General features: G+C 38.3%; 1 protein-coding gene across 4 annotated transcripts in view; it reads left to right on the top strand.

Annotated features, from left to right (window-relative positions):
* Positions 1-20,067, top strand: part of ncoa2 (nuclear receptor coactivator 2) — a 103,447-nt gene that overhangs the window by 66,271 nt on the left and 17,109 nt on the right. For all 4 annotated transcript variants that reach the window (XM_058764657.1, XM_058764658.1, XM_058764656.1 and 1 more), the window contains exons 11-13: positions 3,025-4,282; positions 14,128-14,323; positions 19,251-19,451. In XM_058764657.1, coding sequence (XP_058620640.1) covers positions 3,025-4,282; positions 14,128-14,323; positions 19,251-19,451 — 1,655 coding nt within the window. The remainder of the gene's footprint in view (positions 1-3,024; positions 4,283-14,127; positions 14,324-19,250; positions 19,452-20,067) is intronic.

Here is a 20,067-nt window from a genome sequence, read left to right as displayed (position 1 = left end):
TTTTAAATATTTAAAATCCATGCAGTTACAGTGCATCTGGAGCTGCAAGCTTCACAAATAATGCAGAAGAATAAGGGTTCTGAAGCCATGCAGTATACTTGTGTGAGGAACAGACCAAAAATTTAAAGGGATAGTTCATGCAAAAATGAAAATTTTGTCATCATTTACTCACCCTCATGTCGTTCCAAACCTGTATGAGTTTCTTTCTTATGTTGAACAAAAAAGAGAGATTTTGAAGAATGCTGTTAATCAATCAGTTGATGGTCCCCATTGACCTCCATAGTATTTCTTACCCTACTATAGAAGTCAATGGGGACCAACAACTGTTTGGTTCTTCAAAATATCTTCTTTTGTCTTCAACATAAGAAAGAAACTTATGCAGGTTTGGAACGACATGAGGGTGAGTAAATGATGACTAAATTTTCATTTTTGGTTGAACTATTCCATTAACTATCGATTCACTGTAAATCATCCCTCATTTTTCATGAGAGCTCATGAAATTGGTTTGTTTTACAAATAATCTGATTCTCAAATTAAACTCACAGACTCACTGATTCAGTCACAGCAGTTAATAAATCATTGGAGGGGGAAGATTATCAGTAAATAGCGACTTGCGTTTGTTCACACAAAGCTATCATATGACTTCATAAAACTTATGACAGTACTCACCATTTATATAGACCACTTTTAGGATGCTTTACAAACTTTTTGAACATTTAAAGCTTCAGTTCCTATTCATTGTAATTGCACGGAAAAGAGTGGCCAGGATATTCTTCAGAATTTCTCCTTTTCTGTTCCACAAAAGAAATTCGGTTTGGAACAAAGTAAATATGAATAAATTACAGGTGAGTATTTTTTTCCACTTGGAGCATCACAGTTTCACATAAAATCAAATCATTTGTATGGCTCAGTAAAGCTTGGATCCACAGCAGGCAGTTGTGAACACAGTTTCGTGTGTTAGCTGCAGAGTTTCTATCTCTCTCACAGCATGCGAGGGAGGAACACCGGTTTGCTTTCTGAGACAATAGCAGCAGTGTTAGGCTGGGGTGTCGAGCACAGATAAACATTAAACCCAGAGTGAGCTCACAGCGGGAGGGTGGCTGTCTTAAAGCACGGCATCTCCAGCACAATAACACACAGTATAGCTTGACCATTGATTCATCCTGCATGCTCGGAACAAAGGCATCTCTATGCATTTATCAGCTCAGAGCGAGTTTTTAGTATGTAGCTTGCTAAAAGCTTTAAACCCTGAGGTGATTTTTACATTAGAGGGGGATACGACAGCACAGCCTCTCGTTTTCTCTGTCCCGTGGCTTGTTTTGAGGGATGCGCACTGCTGTTTTTCCTTGATAACAATTCGTTCCCCTCTTTTAACCTTCTTTGCTGAAACATACTTTAGTTAATTAAGCCATTCCTGAAATTCCGCTTAAGCTCTTTTCTCGGATTCCTTGTTTGGAGCACTAGAAGAACCCCTTCCTGTCTATGAGATTAATTTAACAAATGACTGCACTGGATTAATGTAATGAAATAGTTTCAATAGAATTTACTTGGAAATCAATATTAATTCCTTGGATCGCAATTAAAACACCATTGTCAACAATAGCACGTGCTAGCCTGGTGAGACCGGCATGCCCTGCCTGAACTGAGGCATTGTTTTCTGTTTCAGTTTTTTCCTCTCACTTTTCCCCCTCTCGTTTTATGTCTCTTTCTTTTTACAATAATTAAACAAAATTTTTGCATTGTATTAAAGCTATGCCAGGGAGTTATCGCCAGGGCATTGATATGCGGTTGCTTAGAGGTTTTTTAGCATATTTGATAAATGGTTGCTAAGGGCTTTGTGTTCTGGGTGGTTGCTTGGTGATTTCTTAATGGCCCCTTTGGGTCCCTCTTTCAGTGTTTATCTGAAGTATTTGTTGTGCATTAAATGGTGTAGGATAGGACATACACCAAATTTTAAAACTTAGCATTAAGGGGTTATTCTAATGGCTTATTTTAGTATTATTTATACACTAATATAGTGTTTATTCGTTTAATTTGATTTATTTAAATCAGTTTTTTATATGTGTATTTCATTTTAATATTTGTTGTTTATTGATTTCTTTTGGCTTTATTTTTTATTGCAGTTTTTGTAATTTAGTACTTAAATTTAGTTAGTACTTAAATTTCAGTTAGTTGCCAAGGCAACATGTCTAAATAAAGTTTGTTTGTTTTTTATCATATATTTTTTATTTTTTCAGCTTTATTTCAGTTACTAATATTCAATTACTGAATTTTCAATTACAGATTTTTAATGGTTTTAGTTCGTAACAATAGTTGTGATTCCATTACAGATTTGCACAAAACGTTTGCGATAAAATCTAAATGTTGATAAAAAACTATTGCGAAATGTATCTTTAGCGAAGCAGTGCGGAGAGCCACTTCTTGGGATGCTTCTGGATGGTTCAGCAGCGCATCTTGTATAAACACAAACACTGACTAAAGTGGCCTTGTCGGAGCCATAATGCACCGCAGATGTGTGCAGTGTAAATTATCCAAGCATTAATGGCAAAGAAAGCCCCTTATACTTGACAGCGGCCATGTATGAGGTGTTTCTTGGAGGTTATAGTACATTAAAGAATGACCATGTGACTTTTACGTATGCCAGGTGAACTGTAAATACAAAAAAAAAAAAACCTGTTTACATTGCAGTTTTGTGAAATAATCCTTTTTCTAATTGCCTGAAAAACCACCTCATGCGAGTGTAAAAACTTGTTTTGCTATATAGAGGAGTTGATTGTGCGAAATTGACATGTTTCCATTGATCGTATTTTCAATCCGCAATTTAAAGGGTAATGGAAATGCAGCTAGTGACCTTTTATTATGTTCACTAATTATGAGTTTTATGTTTTTAAGCTTGTAATTGTTAAATTCACCTTTGTCTATAAAACTATGTTTGTGCTATGTGTGTGGCATGTATGTTGCAGCATTATTTGCTCTTTAGGTAATCTGTTGGCGACTAAAAACTTCTATATTTTTCTGTTTTAGGGAGCAGCCCGTCTGTGGCATGAACCCTGATCTTGGAAATGCTCAGAATATGGGCAAAACCATGAACCCCATGAGTTCTCCCAATACAGCAGGTTCCTCTGGCACCCCCCAGGGACAGGATGCCACCATCAGCAGCAACACATCCACTTTCCCCTCCCCTGGTGGCCAGAAGGAGCCCGGCGCCATCGGCCCAGTACAGGGCCACCGTTTCGGGTGCCCAGGAACTATGAGCCATTCGGCAACCATGCAGGCGGCCACCCCTCAGGGTAGTGGCTATCCGCTGAAGTTGAGCAGCCCGTCTCAGGGCAGTCCGGGCATGCTTTCTCCACGCCACCGAGCTAGTCCAGGTGTCGCAGGATCTCCACGCTTGCCCCCGCCACAGTTCTCCCCAGCAGGCAGCTTACATTCACCTGCGAGCATGTGCACTAGCAGTACAGGTGGCAATGGGGGAGCAGGCAGTAATCACGGTTACACAAGCAGTTCCCTTAACGCCCTCCAGGCACTTAGCGAGTGCCACGGTGTGAGCCACGGCCAATCACTGGGCTCACCCGACAGGAAGTTGGGGTCACCAGCCGCAGTAGGCGTCAATCTTCACATGCTGAACAAAATGGGAGCCTCAGAGTCATTCGGAGATCAGAACCAATCAGAGCAGGGTAACGGCGGGCAGGATGATGGCATCGAACAGCCGAGAGACGAAAAGGGCAATCTCGGCCAGTTTAATAACCCGGACGCCAGTGATCCGCAGAACCGGCTACGTGACAACAAAGGCCATACTAAACTCCTGCAGCTCCTCACCACTAAAACTGAGCCTATCGAGTCCACCTCACCCCCTCCAATGGGTGGTGGAGAGCCTGGGTGTAAGGACCCTGCTGGCGGCCCAGGGAACGGTGGCATGGGTGCTCAAACCGGATCGCATGCTACTTCCCTAAAGGAGAAACACAAGATCCTTCATAGACTCCTCCAGAACAGCTCGTCGCCTGTCGACCTGGCCAAACTTACAGCCGAGGCCACGGGGAAGGAGCTGTGTCAGGATTCTGCAGGTGGGGCGGCCGGTGTGGCTGAATTAGCCATTAAACAAGAGCCCGTCAGCCCCAAGAAGAAGGACAACGCCCTGCTGCGCTACCTGCTGGATAAAGATGATAATGTACTTAAGGAAAAAGGCATCAAGATGGAACCTGGAGAAATAAAGGTGGAGGGTAGTAAGATGCAGGGAATTAAGACGGAGAAAACTGATGGCGGCTATGACCGTGCAGAGCCGGTAAGTGATATCGCCAACCTGGCAATATACCAAGAAATATTTAATACAAGTTGAGCTCCATATTATCACAAAATAATTTTGACTTGTACCTCATTGGCATCATGCACCTGTGTTTTTTGTTTGTTTGTTTGTTTGTTTGTTTTTTGCTTTGTTGTTGTTTTTATTTATTTTATTTATTTTTTTTTTGCTTTGAAAAGGGAGAAAATAACAGTCTGTTATAAAACATTATGGAAAATAGCATCATTTATCAGTCTAAATTAGTGTCAAGCATGGTGCCGTGAGATTGGACATGACCTAATTTTTTTAAATATATTATTATTATTATTATTTGTATTATTATTACTATTGTCATATTTGTTTTTATTATTATTATTATTATTAATAATTATTTTATTGGTAACACTTTTCAATAAGGTTCATTAGTTCACATTAATTAACAACATTAGTAAACATGAACTAAGAATGAACAATATTTCTACAGCATTTATTAATCTTAGTTAATGTTAATTTCAGCATTTACTAATGCATTATTAAAATCACGAGTTGTGCTTGTTAACATTAGTTAATGCACTGTGAACTAACATGAACAAACAATGAACAACTCTATTTTTATTAACTAACATTAACAAAGATTAATAAATGTATTGTTCATTGTTTGCTCATATTAGTTAATACATAAACTAATGTTAACAAATGTCACCTTATTGTAAATTGTTACCATTTTATTTTATTTTGGAGGGTTCACCATTGTGAGATAATACAAGTCCAAACAAATAAATAAATAAAGCATATATGTAATTTCTAGTTTATACTGTATATGCTTCTTTTCTTTTTTTTTTTTTTTTTTTGTAAATGCATTGCAATATTTTCTGTGGTAACTGATAGCATGCTGTCAATAGAGCTTAACTGAACAGAAAGCACTGAGAGTTGATGTATGCAAAACACCACCTGAATCGCTTCTGCTGGTTTTGAATTTGATTATTTTTAAATATGTTGAATCGTGATGTCACTTTGGTGAAATGCAGGGAAGATTTGTCATTAGTGGGTGTGGGTAATGATCGTTTTGGTTAAATATGAGAAGTATTGCAGGTTGGAAAGGTCGTCAGCCAGTGTTGTGGATTCTCACGCAGAAATAACTGATATGACAACTGATACCAACATGTTCAAACGCTCTCATCGCCACCTTTTCAGTTTTATTGCTGTATTATTAGTGTTTATGCATCCTTTCCTTACCTCCTTGTATCTCTTTTTGTATTTCTCTCTATTTGGGTGTGAAAGTAGAGCAAACAACAGATTTATAAACCGGCCAATGAAGCCCCAGATCGAGGCAGTATGGTAACAGCAGGGATATAAATGACTCAGCCAGCTGGAGAGAGAGAGAGAGAGAGAGAGAGAAAGGGAAAGTGAGAGCTCTGTCACAGGAAGTCGATTCTGTGGGAAACTGGCAGGACTTTCTCAGAAGCAGCTCTGTGACATTTGAAAAAAAGGCGTCTCGGTGGTGTTCCATGCATCTCATCTGGCACAGCGGTTGGCACATGCCCTACAGAGCTGGCACCGGGCGCCAATCACGCCTGGCACAGCGGCGGTAAAGTTAGAGAAGCGTCTGGGGCCAGGCAACAGAATAGAGAGATTATCCTGTATGTGTGTGTTTGTGCTCATTGGGCCTCCCGGGCCTCTTTTAAAAGCTGTTGATTGAGCCACAAATTGAGTCATAGTTGTCAAATCAAAGCAGCGGTCTCGGGAAGCTGCTGCTGTTAGCCTGTTAGCAGAATGACCTCGGTTACCAGGAAAAGACCAAGAGTTCCGCTAGTGAGGAACCTCTGACCTCACGGTCTCCACGACAGCACCATTGAGAACATGAAGTACAGTGATTTACTGAGCAGGGAGGCCACAGCAGGACAGGAAGAGCGATGCTCGAGCACAGACACACAGAAAAAAACAGAAGACTGAAGGGAAAAACTGAATTAGTGAGGATGAAATGTGGCAGGAGTGGAGAGGGAGGACCAAGCCCTAGTGAGCTGCCTACCTAGACAGCACTTGCACTGTGCAATTCAAAAGTTTAGGGTCAATACTATTTTTTTTTTTTATGTTTATGAAGGCAGTCACTACAAAAAGTATAGTTGTTAACCACGGCTGGATTTATTAATTCAAATATACAATAAAAGAGCAAATTATTACAGAATATTACTGAAATATTATTACAGAACTGTTTTCTGTTTTAATATATTTTCAAATTAATTTATTCCTGTTATGACAGAGCTGAATTTTCATCAGTCATTACTCCAGTGATCTTTTAGAAATCATTCTGATAATGTGGATTTGCTGCTCATGGAACATTTCTTATTATTAACATTTCTTAGTAGAATAATATAAATCTTTTGTAACATTGTAAATATTTTACTTATACTTTTGATTAATTTAATGCATCCTTGCTGAATTAAAAGTATTCATATCTTTCAAAATAATAAAAAATCTTTCACAGATAGGAATGCACTGTGATTGGTTATGTTTGGAATGGAATACTAGCATACTAGTTATAATTTAGTTATAATTTCGGAAAAATGTAATTTTTTGGAAAATGTACCTTTTGCTTGTTTATTTGGGTTACACACTATAGTGCAGAAGAGTGTAAAAATTGTAGTATGGTAGTGTTATATCGAACTATATTTTTATTTAGTACTGCATTGAAGAATAGAAAATAAGTAATTCAATGTTATTATAAGTACAAACAAATGAAAATATTTCAAACAGCAATTGGAGTGTTTTCTTTAAAGTCATTAGTTTAGGAACATGCTGACACCTGACTCAATTGTAATCAACTTAAAGCATTCAAGTCTCTTGTGAGTAATCCTATGTAGACAGTGAGGTGTCTCACGAGGGTTTGGAACAGAATCACTCATCTCTCTCTTTCTCCTGTGATGAGACGAGCAGCTGGCTGGTGTGATAGAGCTGCAGCTGAGACTGAAGAGAAGCAGGGATCTGTATGAAAGGTCATGATGGCAGAGAGCAAGACTCAAGGAGTCTTCACTGACGCCGTGCCTCTGAGTGCGTCCACCAGCGTTGTTCAGTGCTCAAGGTTATTTTCACAGTTGGCTTGCAATTAAAGGCTTTTGATGACCCTGGATAGGGTGGCTTTCAATAATGCAGTTTTTTATGGCAGATGGTAGAAATGACCCAGATGCACATATTGTTGTCACCCAGGCAGCTGTGGTGGCTTCAGTCGCCCTGTTCACTGATGTATCAATCCCTCTTTTTCTCTCTCTCTCTCTCTCTCTCTCTCTCGCTCTTGCTCAACCTATTGATCATTCAGTCTCTCACAGTCTCTTTTACATCCTGTATGTCCCAGTTTGCATCTCTCTTGCTCTGTTTCAAAGCAGCTGCGTAGCTCAACAGCATTTTACTGCATCATAAGCACAGTTAAGATGCAAATGCTGTTCTAAAAGGTAGGCAGTGACATCACAATGTCTTATAAGACAGCTTGTTTTGGCCAGATTTGCATCTCATGTATACTTCATGGAAAAGGCAATCCCATAATGCATTGCAGCGAGCCCTGTGGAAGGCTATGTTCGAAATGGAATGCCCAGTGTATAACATATTGTATGATACATAGTTGATTTCTGACCTCATTCCATATTTATTCCTGTTATTGTACAAGATGACTGATGGAGGCAAAAAAAGTATTGATAAATACTATAAATATTATAAATCACCCAATAAGAAAAAAATATAGTTAAAAACAAATGAGTATAATTATAAATTGACCTTTTTTTTTTTAACCAAAACATTTGGTTTGTTTTTGTTTTTTTGACTGATTTTTTTTATTTTTTATTATTAATTGTAAATATATTACATAATTATACATTATAATTATATTTTAAATTATGAATAAATAAATTTTAATATAGATTCATATTTTAGTTTATTTCGGTTACTTACTGTAAATCTATTATATAATTATAACTTTATATTTTTATTTTAAATAATGAATAAATACATATACATATATATATATATATAATATTTATTTATAAATTTTTTAATAAATTTTTTGGCTACTTGTCAAGGCTACATTTCTAATTTTCATTTACTTTAACTTGATGTAATAAAATGACTACTAAAACTGAAATAAAAATAATAAAAATCTATATAGACATTATTTTAAAAAGTACAAAATTACTGAAGCTTGCATTGCAATAAAAACTGAACATAGACAAAAATAACTAATTTGAAGTATTAAAAAACAACTGTAATGGTGTCTCAATGATATTAAATTAAATGGTGAGCAGCACTATTTTGTTGCTGCCTACTGTATGTAGACCGTTCCAAATCATTAAGTTTATTACGTTCACTTTTAGTTAGCATGAATATGCAGACAGCTAAACAACTCGCTAGGAACATTGCTAGGTTTTTTTGCGCTTTTGTCTCTCTACATACTCGTACAGAGAAGGATTTTAGTGTTTCTATTTGTGGCAGCGATGGTTTGTCTTTCCCTGAGTGTGCTTCTATAGATGTGCTTTGTATGTGTGTTACAGTCTGATGCGCTTGCGGAGGTGCATGTGTGTGTCTCTGCAGCAGGAAGTGTGACTCAGGATAGGGTGTCACTCCTCTGCCCTTCCCAACCCCTCACAGAGCTCTAATCGGCACCCTGACACCATTCCTCCGTTATACACACACACACACACAAAAGCGGTGCAGACAGCTGTCCCCACCCTGACACTGTCGCTTCATTGGTGGTTCCTCTGTGTACCAATTAACCCTGTAACCCCTCTTACCCCCTCGGTCCTGCTCCTGTCTACACGACTAACTGCCCTCCGTCCCATCAAACCAGCACCGATATCTTATTTCGTACTTGGACTAACGGTGGAAGTTTGGCATTCATAGCATTTCTTTAGGGCTCTTCATCAGGGGGTCCACAACCACAGGGGTCCTCTTCAGTACTGCATAGCAGCACTTATTTTTCTGAAAAATGATTGCATTGAAACAATATTATATGAAATTCAGCTAAAGAAGCTAAAGTTATGCTAAATGATTCATTCTCCAACCCACATTCGAATGCATTAAGTAAAGTTACGTTGTAATACACAAGGTTACAACCTATTAAAATAGGTGTTTAAATATATCAATGTGGTATAGTAGTCATGTTATTATATTCCAAGCTTATAATGCAACACTAAATGTTAGATAGTACGTAATGGTGGTCATTGATTTGTAAGTCTGTCCACTGAAGGTCTTTGACCTGAAAAAGGTTGAAAGTTGAATTTTTGCTTGCAACTTATCGAGAATTTGCAAAACACATCAGGAAACTTTTAGTTGTCATAAATTTTCAAGTAGTGTGATGTATTTGACTTTTAAACAGCATTTTTCTAATTCTTTTTGAAGTTCAGGGCCAGTAAGATGCATTAAATTGATCAAACTTGACAGTAAAGACATTTATAATGTTACAAATGATTTCTATTGCAAAGATTTGAAATGCTGCTCTTTTGACCTTTCTATTCGTCAGAGAGTCCTGGAAAAAAAAAATGTATCTCAGTTTCCACAAAAAAATATTAAGCACTTCAACATTGAGACTAATAATAAGATTTTTTTTTCTGGAGAACCAAGTCAGCATATTATAATGATTTCTGAAGATCATGTGACACTGGAAGACTGGAGTAATGACTGCTGAACATTCAGCTTTCACAGCAGTCATTTACATTTGAAAATATATATATATAAAAAAAAATTGTAATAGTATTTCTGGTGAGCAAAAGAGACTTCTTTTAAAATCGTTAAATCATCTTTTGAATGGTACTTTACCTGCAGTTCCTGTAACCTAATACATTTCATTTGTCATTCCTTAAGTGAACTGCAAAAAGTGATTTAAAATGGTTAAAAACTTGTTTTAAAAAAGAAATAAATTACTGCCAGTTACAGAACCTCTAAATATATACTTTCTCTTGTATGTTCATATGCAGTTCAACTTAAAATCATGATGTTAACAGTAAAAGTTCATGGACATGTCATTTATCAACTACCCACATCCAAAAGTGTAAATTATAGTGGAATATGTCAGATAGTTTTACTGGTAGCTGATGAGAAACACAGCTCTCATAGATCTCCACGCAGGGAGCTTTTCCACTATTGGCTCAACATCACACTGACGTCAGCACTCCCACTGGCAAGAAAGTGATCCATGAAGGTGCAGCTCAGTGCGATATAAAGAATCCGTGCTAATGCACAGGCACCTTCCTGTCTGGACTGAGCGAGTGCACACAGATAATACACAGGAGAGAGAGCAGGGAGTGATAATTGGAAAGAGGAGGAGAGAAGGGCAGAAACAAGCAGCCTGTGAGATGCATGGACAGTGAATAATCAGCAGCAGGTTTGATTCAAGAGGGCAGCCAGGGACAGGTGGTGCTCACACTCGTGTGTGTGTGTGTGTGTGTGTGTGTGTGTGTGTGAGAGTGTGTGAGAGATGAGAGAGAGAGAAAGAGATTGGGAAAAGAGCTTCCGAGCGCTACACAAGGAGAGTGACCTCATTAAGCAGTTCCTCCTCTCCACTCACATCCTGTTTGTGCAGCGCTTTTCCTCCACACTGCACACTGAGTCGCAAATCAATGGCAGGAGAGGCTGACGGCTTCATTAGGCTGCAGACAGGCAGCATGAAGGCAAACTTTTAACCCACAGAATAATATACAGCATGTGATCTTTGACCTTTGACCTTAACTACTCTCCACAACAAACCGTAGATACAAAACACAAACACATACTCACATGAACTCTCATCCACTGCACCACACTGTCCTGAAATGAAAGTTACTAGACATCTTAAGACATCTAAATATATACAGTCATGGCCAAAAATATCGGCACCCTTGGTGAATATGATCAAAGGCGGCTGTGAAAATTAATCTGCATTGATAATCCTTTTGATCTCTTATTTTTTTTAAATCACAAAAATCTAACCTTTCATTGGAAAATAAGAATTTAAAATGGGGGGAAATATTAAATGTTTTTCTCTAATACACATTGGCCACAATTAACGGCACCCTTTTATTCAATATTTATTCAATTTTTGAAACCAGTTTAACCGCTCTAAATGTTCTCCTATAAGGTTACCTGTTCTGATGAGGTTAGACAACACCTGACAAGAGATCAGAGACCATTCCTTCATCCAGAATCACTCCAGACCCTTTAGATTCCCAGCTCCATGTTGGTGCTTCTTCACCCCACTCATTTTCTATAGGGTTCAGGTCAGAGGACTGGAATGGCCAGCAGAAGCTTGGTTTTGTGCTCAGTGACCCATTTTTGGTTTTTTTTTTTAGGTTTGTATTTGCATTATTGTACGATTGAAAGATCCAAACATGGCCCATTATAAGATTTCTAACAGAGTCAGTCACTTATTGATTTTTATATCTGTTGGTATTTGATAGAATTCATGATGCCACGTGTCTAAACAAGATGTCCAGGACATCCAGCAGAAATATAGGCCCACAACATCAAAAATACAGCAGTATATTTCATTGTACACATGGGGTACTTTTTATCCGTGTGTTCACCAAACTCATCTTGAGTGTTTGCTGCTAAAAAGCTCATTTTTTAGTTTCATCTGACCATAGAAGCCAGTCCCATTTGAAGTTCCAGTCGTGTCTGATAACTGAATATGCTGGAGTTTGTTTTTGGATGAGCTTGGAGAATTTTTCTTGAAACCCTCCCAAACAACATGTGGTGATGTAGGTGCTGTTTGACTATTATTTTTTGAAGGTTTTCTGACCCCGAGACTCAACTATTTTCTGCAATTCTCCAGCTGTGGTCCTTGGAGAGTCTTTAGCCACTCAGACTCTCCTTCCCACCGTGCATTAGGACGATATAGACACACATCCTCTTCCAGGCAATATACTTCAGAGATATTTTACTCATAAGAATTTCTAGGGGTGCCAATAATTGTGTCCAACGTGTATTTGAGAAAAACATTTATTTCATAATGATATTTCCCCCCATTTGAAATTCTTATTATCCAATGAAAGGTTAGATTTTTGTGAATTTAAATAAAAGATCAAAGGGATTAACAATGCAGATTAATTTTCACAGCCGCCTTTGATCATATTTACCAAGGGTGCCGATATTTTTGGATTGCATGTGTGTGTGTATGTATGTATATATATATGTATATATATATTATTAGGGCTCAGTTTAATGCGTTAACTTAATTAGTTATGAAAAAAGAATGCGATTCAAATATTTTAATGTAGTTAACCCACTGGCCCCACCCCAGACCTGTACACCATCTTACATTTCATATAGTTGACTGTGGACAAATATGATGCAGCATATGATCCATAAATGCAGTTATGCCCTAAAATTCAAGATATTGGGGCAAAAATGCTCCTGTGGGAGTTTTTGTCTCATATTTAATATCATATGATAAGCGATACTACATGAGCAGCAAGAGCAATATCACATAAGTGCCGTTTATGTCCGAATACCACGAGTGCAAATGTGATTTTATACAACAGTTCAGTAAATAAGAAGTTAATATTGTGTTATATTTTAAACACAACATTGTCTGTTTTTGTTCAGCTTTACCAAAATTTTTAATTACTTATTATAATTAGTTTTCTGTAATGAAACTGATAATCTGGTTTTCATTTGAATTTTTATAATTAAATTGATTTATTTAAAATTGGCTGAAAATGCCTTCCATATATATGTAGATAAGCATGAAAATAAATACATATTTATTCTTTTCATGAAGTATATATCTATAATTTATATAAATCATATATTATAAATGTAAGCATGTGACAGATAGATAGATAGATAGATATTGAATGATCAGTCTGTCTTGTGCTGTCCTGATTGTAATATAGATGTCACGTGTGCTGCCCCCTTGTGGTGGCTTAAGGACTTTAATGCATGTTTATTAAAAGTTCCAGAACTGGCGTTCTCCTAAGATCTATAATATTAACCAGCATAAATGTTTATATCTCCAAATGTAGAGTGCTTGTGTAGAGGACACTTGATTTAGCATTTATTTAGTGTCATTTAGTAGAAGTTGTATGCATTTTTAGTCTTTTCTGATAGACGATGACAGCTTTGGATAAACAAAAGTACAGTTCTGAATCTTCGAGTCGACATTGTTTATCTGAAATGCACTGCTGTAAGAAGGTTTCTTTATCTCAACAGGCCGAGTTGGACTTTGTCAAACTCAAGCCAGAATAAAAAAAGTTGCAATGCATTAGGGCAGATGTTTCAAATGCAACATAGATGCATCAGAACTGTAGTGCACTACAGCCAAGTGTGCATTTAGATTTCTAAGCTAATAAATGTTTTTAAAAGCTCATGATGGAGATGAAAGGATTTGAAGTCAGATCGATGATGTATTTAAAGTCAAGCTGCGTTCCAGGCCTTGCAGAGTGTGTTTGCCTGTGTGCATTTAGAAGATCTTGCTCTGATGGAGAAGCAATCTAGGGTTTAAAGATGGTAACTGAACCATGGCAAATGGAGTAGTGTTCAGCTAGCCTCCTTTAACTCAATGTGAAGTGTGTCCTAGATTCCAGGCCTGTGTGTGTGTGTGTACATGTGAGAGGGAGAGGGTTATGTGTTTCAGCAGGCAGACTTCGAACTCTCCAGCGTTTCCCTGCTGAGGTCTATATCCACAAGACTGAGATACCAAACCTTGTAACTATGTTGTTATGAATGATAAGATGCATTGGAATGTTATGTACACGAGGATATTTTCATGTCCATCCAAAACTCACCAGAAATTTGACCTTGACAAACACATTTTTGATATCTTATTAGACTACAAACTGATTAGACTGATGAAAATACTAAGCTAAAGGAATTCCCTTGTGTGTTTGCAGTCGAGCGAGCTGGATGATATTCTGGATGATCTACAAAACAGTCAGCCGGGCCTGTTCTCAGATTCCCGGCCTGTGTCTTTGCCTGCTGCCGTGGACAAGCAGTCAATCATCAATGACATCCTGCAGATGACTGGAGAGGGTGGAGCCAGCATGGGTCCCCAGCAACAGAGAGCACTACAGGCTGTGGGCCAACAGAGTGAGTAACACACACACACACACATTCTCCTACAGTTTTCAGCCAATGGCTGGAATAAAGTACACGACTTATGAAATCTGAACAGATTTTAAAACACTTGGCATTATGCACTTGCCAAATTGGTAAACAGTTGCGAAAAAATCCTAAACGACTGAGGGTACGTTCACACATCATTGATCAGTCTAAAACAGTTCTATAGGAACTACCTGTTGTCTGCAGCGTTGTGTTTGAACATTTCTCGATGATATATAACACTGCAAGTTTTTATAGGAGATTTAAAGTCATTGTACACTGAGTCTGAAATTTTCGCGAGTTAAAAAATAAATACGACCTCACGTTGGTCAATCATGTTTACACGCTGCCTCCGAAACTTTCGTCCACCATAAAACAATTCGGATCAGGTTCGATTTTCTGCGTTTTCACTTCCGTAGCAAGCATTTTGATAGGAAAGGATGACGAATACGAAAAAACGCATGCGAAAATTTCGGACTCGGCGTGCAAGGACCTTTAGTCAGATCTTCATGCTCTTTCAGTCGCGTAAATTGTGCATTTACATTCCATCTCCATTATCACAAAACCCACAAGACAATAAAAACTGCTCACGGCATCCTCCACTCACTGGTTGTTGACGTTCGTAAATGATCCGCATAAATGACTTAAAAACGCTGTATTATGCATTCCAGGCCAGTAGTTGGCGATGTCACTTTGTATAGCAACACTGCACAAATGCCTATAGACTGAACAACATAATATGCATGTGCATGACTTCACTGAATTCACAAATTCTCATTTTTGTAGTTTACACATAGATGGTAAATGGTATTAAGGTATCGTTTTCAACTTGCGCTTTAAAACCCGTTTACAAAAGTTAGCATTTTCAGGCCCCAAAAACACTTAAATGCATACAAATTTTCTGTTTTTAGTTGAAAATGGTGTCATGTAAATGCCCTGTGAGGTTCACACACTACTCGACTTTCAAGTTGTTTTAAACGCAACAAACTCATGCAGAAACGTGCCTCATTTCTACGAGATGTATGGCAAATGAACAATGTGTTTGATATCCTCCGGCTGAATAAAGTCTGAAGCTAAAAAAAAACAACTAATCTGTGTCTATTGTACATTAAGTGATTTTCTGTGAAATCTGTCCGCTCAAATCTGCAGACAGAATCTGGACAACTTGTGTCAATTTGTCCAGACTGTAAATCAGGTCATGAAATCCAGTCTTTCCAATAGGAATCTGTGTGAGGGCAAAAAAAGTTGCTCTTGTTCAAGTTGGTTATGCAAATTCGCTGTGCTGACCACTCTGTGTGGGCTGTGCTTCATGTCAACACTATTGATAATGGACAATGTACCTTTTTTCACATTAAATTTTGCAAATTTAACTGCACTTTTAAAAGACAACAAGTGAACAAATGCGCATATATATATACAGTGAGGAAAATAAGTATTTGAACACCCTGCTATTTTGCAAGTTCTCCCACTTAGAAATCATGGAGGGGTCTGAAATTGTCATCGTAGGTGCATGTCCACTGTAAGAGACATAATCTAAAAAAAAAAAAATCCAGAAATCACAATGTATGATTTTTTAACTATTTATTTGTATGATACAGCTGCAAATAAGTATTTGAACACCTGTCTATCAGCTAGAATTCTGACCCTCAAAGACCTGTTAGTCTGCCTTTAAAATGTCCACCTCCACTCCATTTATTATCCTAAATTAGATGCACCTGTTTGAGGTCGTTAGCTGCATAAAGACACCTGTCCACCCCATACAATCAGTAAGAATCCAACTACTAACATGGCCAAGACCAAAGAGCTGTCCAAAGACACTAGAGACAAAATTGTACACCTCCACAAGGCTGGAAAGGGCTACGGGAAATTGCCAAGCAGCTTGGTGAAAAAGGTCCACTGTTGGAGCAATCATTAGAAAATGGAAGAAGCTAAACATGACTGTCAATCTCCCTCGGACTGGGGCTCCATGCAAGATCTCACCTCGTGGGGTCTCAATGATCCTAAGAAAGGTGAGAAATCAGCCCAGAACTACACGGGAGGAGCTGGTCAATGACCTGAAAAGAGCTGGGACCACCGTTTCCAAGGTTACTGTTGGTAATACACTAAGACGTCATGGTTTGAAATCATGCATGGCACAGAAGGTTCCCCTGCTTAAACCAGCACATGTCCAGGCCCGACTTAAGTTTGCCAATGACCATTTGGATGATCCAGAGGAGTCATGGGAGAAAGTCATGTGGTCAGATGAGACCAAAATAGAACTTTTGGTCATAATTCCACTAAACGTGTTTGGAGGAAGAAGAATGATGAGTACCATCCCAAGAACACCATCCCTACTGTGAAGCATGGGGTGGTAGCATCATGCTTTGGGGTGTTTTTCTGCACATGGGACAGGGCGACTGCACTGTATTAAGGAGAGGATGACCGGGGCCATGTATTGCAAGATTTTGGGAACAACCTCCTTCCCTCAGTTAGAGCATTGAAGATGGGTCGAGGCTGGGTCTTCCAACATGACAATGACCAAGCACACAGCCAGGATAACCAAGGAGTGGCTCTGTAAGAAGCATATCAAGGTTCTGGCGTGGCCTAGCCAGTCTCCAGACCTAAACCCAATAGAGAATCTTTGGAGGAGCTCAAACTCCGTGTTTCTCAGCGACAGGCCAGAAACCTGACTGATCTAGAGAAGATCTGTGTGGAGGAGTGGGCCAAAATCCCTCCTGCAGTGTGTGCAAACCTGGTGAAAAACTACAGGAAACGTTTGACCTCTGTAATTGCAAACAAAGGCTACTGTACCAAATATTAACATTGATTTTCTCAGGTGTTCAAATACTTATTTGCAGCTGTATCATACAAATAAATAGTTAAAAAATCATACATTGTGATTTCTGGATTTTTTTTTTTAGATTATGTCTCTCACAGTGGACATGCACCTACGATGACAATTTCAGACCCCTCCATGATTTCTAAGTGGGAGAACTTGCAAAATAGCAGGTTGTTCAAATACTTATTTTCCTCACTGTATATATATATTGCAAGTTCTTCACAAGCGTGCTTGCTTGTGTACAAATAGCCATGTAATTGCCTTATCGCTCATATTTATGCGCACACTCCCTCTTGAACGAGATTAGACCAATGTAACACATTGGTTTGAGCTTTGCCTTATGTTGTGTAATCACCTTTCTTTAGCACGACTGTATGTCACCTTTAACCAGCTCTGACATCATAATCCTATCCAATAGTAAATGTGAATGTATGTTTGCAAGGAGTTTCACTGAGTAGTCTTGGATTTTATTTGCAGTTGTTTACAAGGTGACAGCAGGAGGAAAATTCCAGTGTCCACGAACAGCGTCCCAATGCATTTGCAAAAATATTTGGAATTACACAAGCGTGAAAATGAAGTGAACCCGGAGTGCTTTACATTTACTTGTCATAATCTTAGTGAAACACCCTGAAACTATTAAAGTATGCCCAGAGGCTGACCGAAACTGTAAGCTGGTGGAACATGAGTTTCTCATGACGCGTTAGTTTCTCACCTGCATCATTTCAGCTGTGTGGATATTCTCTCTCACGCACTGTCATCGGAGACTTGCCAGAAATGGCAAAGACCACTAATGCTACACGGTTTGTGTGTGTTAAGCTAAACACTGACAAGTCGACTACTTTTAGTACAAAAAGTGGCCCTACATACCCTAGTGTTTACTCACAAACCATGTTATGATGCTTATAAATAAACAGCACACATTTTACAGAAACATTCACTCATTTTTCAACAGCAGTTTTTCCTACACTACCATTCAAAAGTTTAGGGTCAAGAAATTATTACTTTTTCAGCAAGGACACATTCAATTGATATTAATAATTAATAAGCACATGTATTTTCAACACTGATAATAAGAATTGTTTTGAGCACCAGTCAGCATATTAAAATGATATTTGAATGATCATGTGACTCTGAAAACTTGAGTGCTGAAAATTCAGCTTTGCATCACAGGAATAAGTTACATTTGAAAATATTGCAATAGAAAACTGTTGTATTGTATTTTGAATTGTAATTATTTCACAACATCATTGTTTTTACTGTAATTTGATTATATACAGTGGCATGCGAAAGTTTGGGAACCCCTTGCAAAATCTGTGAAAATGTGAATAATTTTAACAAAATAAGAGAGATCATACAAAATGCATGTTATTTTTTTATTTAGTACTGTCCTGAGTAAGATATTTTACATAAAAGATGTTTACATATAGTCCACAAGACAAAAAGTAGCTGAAATTATTCAAATAACCCCCTTCAAAAGTTTGGGAACCCTTGGTTCTTAATACTGTGTGTGGTTACCTGGATGTGTGTAGTTTTGTTTTGTGATGGTTGTTCATGAGTCCCTTGTTTGTTCTGAACCGTTAAACTGAGCACTGTTCTTCAGAAAAATCCTCTATGTCCTGCAGATTCTTCAGTTTTCCAGTATCTTTTGCATATTTGAACCCTTTCCAGCAGTGACTGTATGATTTTGAAATCCATCTTTCAGGGACTCAAACACAACTATTAAAAAAGGTTCAAACATTCACTGATGCTCAAGAAGGAAACACGATGCATTAAGAACCGGGGGGTGAAAACATTTGAACAGGATGAAGATGTCCAATTTTTTCTTAGTTGTGTTTTTCCGGTAGTTGTGTTTGAGTCCTTCAATTGTCCTCCTTGTGAAAAGATGGATCTTTTATGTAAAATATCTTACTCAGGACAGTATTAAATAACAGGGGTTCTCAAACTTTCGCATGCCACTGTAAATGCAGCTTTGGTGAGCATAAGAGAAAAAATCTTCAACTCCAAGTTTTTGAAAGTTTGTGTAATTTCTGTACACTCTTAATAGTTATTTTTTTCAATTTTGTCATTTATTTAGCTATTTTCTGTTTACGTTCATAGATTTCAGTGCTCAGCGACCAGGTCAGCCCGGCAGAGCTCCTCCGGTCAGAAGCGTGTCTTTGGATATGAACATGCCTGCTAAAGGTGCTCAGGGTCAGTACCCTCTGATGAGGAACAGCAGCCCCTACTCGCTCATGCAGCAGCAAGGCATGATGGGAAACCACAGTGTCATGCCCAATCAGCCCAACATGGTTAATGCAGGTGAGTTTAGCTGGGTCAGAAATGCAGCGCACTGTAGTGCTACTGATGCAATAACAAAAAATAAAGGACAGAAGTGAAGTTTGTCTGTGCATATGCTGCAGAACACAGGGCTTCCCCCACACCTAACACCTACAGTGAGAGGAAAGTTCCAGTGCCCACACCGACCATGTTCAAACCAAAATTTCACCGTGATCACTAATGCACAGTCAAGCATGACGCTGTTGGCCGAGAGGAAGACAAATGTGTAAAACGGCACAAAACTGTTGAGTCAGATCAAAAGCTAGCTCCTCTGTGCGGTTTTTGTTTGTGTGTAGTGGGTTGCATTCGCTTGCAACTGAATGTGCGCATAAGCTGAGACTGAGCGGCTAGGTATGAATGACTCATAACCTTAGGAAAGAATAGCAGGGCTTCTGGTGTGATCATGTCAACATGTTTTTCAGGTGGTCGGATTTTTTAAATATCACATTTCTGAGTATGAAATTATTATTATTTTTTTCTATATCTAATTTTTGTCAGTTGACCCTTAGCTTAGGTTGCTAATTCAGACAAGCTTTACAAAACATACAGACATATTTGTTTGGGAATGAAAACTGACACAGTTTAATCCACAGAAATT

This window comes from Onychostoma macrolepis, chromosome 24 (genome assembly GCF_012432095.1).
Source record: "Onychostoma macrolepis isolate SWU-2019 chromosome 24, ASM1243209v1, whole genome shotgun sequence".
Lineage (NCBI taxonomy): Eukaryota > Metazoa > Chordata > Actinopteri > Cypriniformes > Cyprinidae > Onychostoma > Onychostoma macrolepis.
This window is presented reverse-complemented; position numbering and strand designations above follow the sequence as displayed.